This window comes from Nannospalax galili, unplaced genomic scaffold, assembly GCF_000622305.1.
Source record: "Nannospalax galili isolate Female #2095 unplaced genomic scaffold, S.galili_v1.0 scaffold44, whole genome shotgun sequence".
NCBI lineage: Eukaryota > Metazoa > Chordata > Mammalia > Rodentia > Spalacidae > Nannospalax > Nannospalax galili.
Genome location: NW_008355789.1, coordinates 1,086,136 through 1,090,275, shown reverse-complemented (window position 1 = coordinate 1,090,275; position 4,140 = coordinate 1,086,136). Strand labels below are relative to the sequence as shown.

At 45.7% G+C, this 4,140-nt stretch overlaps 1 protein-coding gene across 1 annotated transcript in view; it reads right to left on the bottom strand.

The window, feature by feature from the left end:
* Positions 1–1,844: 1,844 nt before the first annotated feature.
* Akip1 (A-kinase interacting protein 1) overlaps positions 1,845–4,140 on the bottom strand; it is an 11,979-nt gene continuing 9,683 nt past the window's right edge. The window contains exon 5 of the mRNA XM_008853440.3: positions 1,845–2,294. Coding sequence (XP_008851662.1) covers positions 2,151–2,294 — 144 coding nt within the window. The 3' untranslated portion in view covers positions 1,845–2,150. The remainder of the gene's footprint in view (positions 2,295–4,140) is intronic.

Here is a 4,140-nt window from a genome sequence, read left to right as displayed (position 1 = left end):
TCCCGCCAGAATTTTTATCTGTGTTCTGGTGCTTTCTCCCAATCGACCTGATTGATTTATCTGATTCATCTATTAGGGGAGCTGGTGTTAAACTGTCACAAAGTAGAGGACTATGGGACACACCTTGGTAGGTTCGGGGAGTTCCGTGTTATTTTCTGCCTCACATCCATTCCATCTAAATTCCCATCAGGTTAGAGAAAGAGCAGAGCCAGGTCACATGGCAGAGCTGTGTGAGGGAGCTGGCCTGGATAACCTGCCCTGGGCTCTTTTTGACTTTGGAAGCCTCTGAATCCATGATCTGTTCACTGAGGAGGGATCTGCAGTAGGCATCCTATGTTCCAATGCTAAGAACAACAGAGCTAATGGGGCACTAGGCACTGTACAAACTAGGGCCCACTGCAAGCCTTGTTTTGTAGCCATCATCCTGTTTCTAGGGCAGCCACTTAGCCTGGAGGGTGACTAAGTCCAGGACTCTATCAGTCTTCAGTTCTAGGAAGCTGAGATCTTATTTCTACCTTCTTGGATGATTTCTTTAGACCCATGAGTCAGGGCAGCTCTGAGTCCACTGCAGTTATATAGCACATAAGGGTTGCTAGGTTTCTCTGCCTTCAAAGGTAGGGATTAGTTCCCTCACCCCTGGCAAGGCAATACTTGGAGGGACAATCCATCTGGGGCCAACCAAGCTCTCCCTCCTCTTTCCAAGAGGAAGCCTTGTATTAAAATTCTAGACTGGAGGGGAAAGGTCCTGGGCCTCTGTTAAAATGGACCTTCGGTCTCACCATTGCAAGTTTTGGCAGCAACTACTTGAAAACTGTTTCTGGAATCCCCCTCTCAACATATGATGATTTAGAAGAAGCGATTCCAAAATCTGATGTTTGTTCTAACTCCTTAACTTCCACTTCTTCCTCCTGCTTCAGCACAGTCTTGAGAAAGAAAAGCTATACTTACCTGAGGCCCAGCAACCGGGGATAACCAGAGGGGCCACGGTCACTGCATACATGGGTGCACTTTCATGTAGGCAAAACACCCCTTTATATAAAATAAAAATACGTGAATGAAAAAAATATTTTTATTTTTTTCTTTTTGAGACAGGGTCTCCTTGTAGCTCCAGCTGTCCTGGAACTATGTAGACCAGGCTGGCCTTGAACTCACAGAGATCCACCTGCCTCTGCCTCCCAAGTGCTGGGATTAAAGGTGTGTGCCACCATGATTTTTAAAGAAGACTGGTACAACTGAGCATGGTGGCTGGTGCCTGTAATCCCAAGATTTGAGAGGCTAAAGCAAGGAGGATTGCTGCAAGTCTGAGGCTAGCCTAGTTGAAAAAGTATCAGGCTAGCCTGGACTACAGTGTGAGACCCTGCTTAAATCTAAAGAAAAACAGGAAAAAGTTTGGGATGCATCACTGATTTTTTTAAATCAGTAATTTTGACCTTTAAAATTATAGTTAGCATTTAAGATTCAAGATTTAATTTTCTCTTATAGGAAGTTAAAGGATGATGATAAATTCCTGAGTGGGGGTTTACAAAGAATGGCTGACAAAGCCTACTTCAACAGAAGGCTGAACAGGCCTCAGGTGAGTCAGCCAACAGCAGCATCACCTCCCTTCACTAAGACCTCCCTTCAGGGGACCACAGGAAGACACCCACTGAGAGGGGCACAGGAGCTGACGTATATACTGGAACTCCCTGCCAGGGGCCTGGCGTGACCAATGAGGATGCCTGTTCCACAGAAGTGACAGGGGTGGTCACCTGCTTTGGGCAAAAATGTTGGTCTAGTCTTTCCACTGTCTTCTCACAAAGACTACAGTTGTACATGGGGGACACTGTCTTATTTCTTAATACCAATAAAAATGAATTCTCTTTAGTTCAATCTTTGCCTTTATTATGATAATTAACCTTTACTTGGAAAGCCAGCAGTAAAAACTGTTCAGACAGCATCATCACATCATTGCTTTAAGGCACAGGTAGATGGAGAACTTCTATAATCTCAAGTTAAAATGGGCTCTGAAAAAGACAGACTCCAGTTCACAGACTCTGCAGCCAGTGTTAAAAGTGGGATCAGTGCATCATCATTAAAACAATCGTGGGGAGGGGGGCTTTATTCTTTTTGTTACTTAAAAAAGAGTGATAGGATAGCAGTGATGGTCAACATCATATGGGGAAGACCAAGTCCACACTTTGCCCTGAGTCCACTGCAACCACATGAGTCTTCCTGGTTAAGGCGTTTGAGCCCACAGTAACAGAATAGATCCCTGGATACACTTCTATGTAGAGGTCCTTAAAGGTGTTCTCAGCCTGAAGGAAAAGAGGCACAGCGGTTAGACTCATCTCAGTGCCGCCCCAGCATCTCCACCTCCTCAGGCGGCTTTGCGTGCCAGAGGTGGAAGAGGACGAAATACCAACACAGGCCTGCTTTCAAGGCTTAGCTTGGTCACATGATAGCACTATCATTTTGGTGACTCTAGGCCTCTCTTTAGGCTTGTCGCCTTGTTTCTAAATCTGTAATAATACCTACCTCACAAGCAAGTATGTGAAAACACTTTGGATGCGGAAGTGTTATAGAAACATAACAGTTTATAAAAAGAACACCCTAGCTGGCATGGGGATTAATTAAGGGGAAGGCCAGGGCCATGGTCTGGGGATCAGAAGCAGACAGTGGCACTTGTGAATAGTGACTGGCAAGATCTGCTGGAATAAGCAACTACTCTTTTATTTATTTTTATATATTTATATCTATCTATCATCTATCATTTTTTTTCTGTCTTTTTGAGACAGGGTCTCCCTGTAGCCCCAGCTGTCCTGGAACTATGTAGACCAGGCTGTCCTTGAACTCACAGAGATCAGCCTGCCTCTGTCTCCCGAGTGCTGGGACTACAGGCGTGTGCCACCACGCTCAGCTATATATTTTTTAAATTGTAGGTGTACGCCTGGCATGAATGTAAGTGCACCATGTGCATGCAATGCCCACAGAGGCCAGAGAAGGGTGTCAAATCCTGGAACTGGGGTTACAAACAGCTGTTAGCTGCCATATGGGTGCTGGAACCAAACCCCAGTCCTCTGCAAGAGCAGTCAGTGCTCTTAACCACTGAGCCATCTCTCCAACCCTGAGAACTCTTTCAAACTGTGCTTTGCTAAATTCATCTCAGAAAGAGGAAGCACTGTTTCTCTCCTAATGCAAAGGATAATATGAATGGGTGCCATCTGTCAATGAGGCAGCAGGTGTGCTGACTGGCAGAAGCCCTGCTGGCTGGAGGTGACAGGACTGATGTTCAGAGCTGAACTGAGCACAGATCACCCTCCGAAGCTAGGCTTGCACATGACTGGGAAGCTGGTCCTTGCAGATGAGTAGGCAGAGGATAGGTCTCTGTTCAAACGGTAAAAAGGCAAAGTCACAAACCAAGAGAGACCCAGTAAAAGCTGGGTTGTTCAATGCTAGGCACAAGCTACAGGCAGTTGTGATTTCTTACACCACACATGACACTGGAGGTTAATGAAACTACTGGCCAGCACATTCTAGAGCAAGAATGAATATCTGTACTTTTATGTAATTCCCTCCTGCCTTGCCTTGCAGCAGAATCTGAGGACAATGTTTTCAAAAGCTGCCTCAGGTTCTATTCTTTCTTACCACTTCCAAAGAGCAGAAGGGCTATCACCATTAACTGATGTGAGGGAGCTGGCAAGGCCACTTCACTAAAACGACAGTCAAGATGTGAGTTTATCTGCAGGTAAGGGAGCACTGAGGTAAGACCTGCATTTGTGTTGGGGGCTGGGCAGATGGCTCAGAGGCTAAGAGCTCTGGCAGAGGACCAGAGTTTGGTTCCTAGTACCCACATGCCAGCTCATAAACCTGTAAATCCAGTTCCAGGGGATCTGAAGCCCTCTTCTGGCTTCCACAGGCATACACAGAGTGCATATACCTACATACAGGCACTCACACATATAAATAAAATAAATCTTTTTTTTTTGTCTTTTTGAGACAGGGTCTCCCTGTAGCCCCTACTGGCCTGGAACTCGCTATGTAGACCAGGCTGGCCTTGAACTCACAAAGATCCACCTGCCTCTGCCTCCTGAGTGCTGAGATTAAAGGTGTGCACCACTATGCCCAGCTACAAATAAAATAAATCTTAAAAAAAGAAAAGGG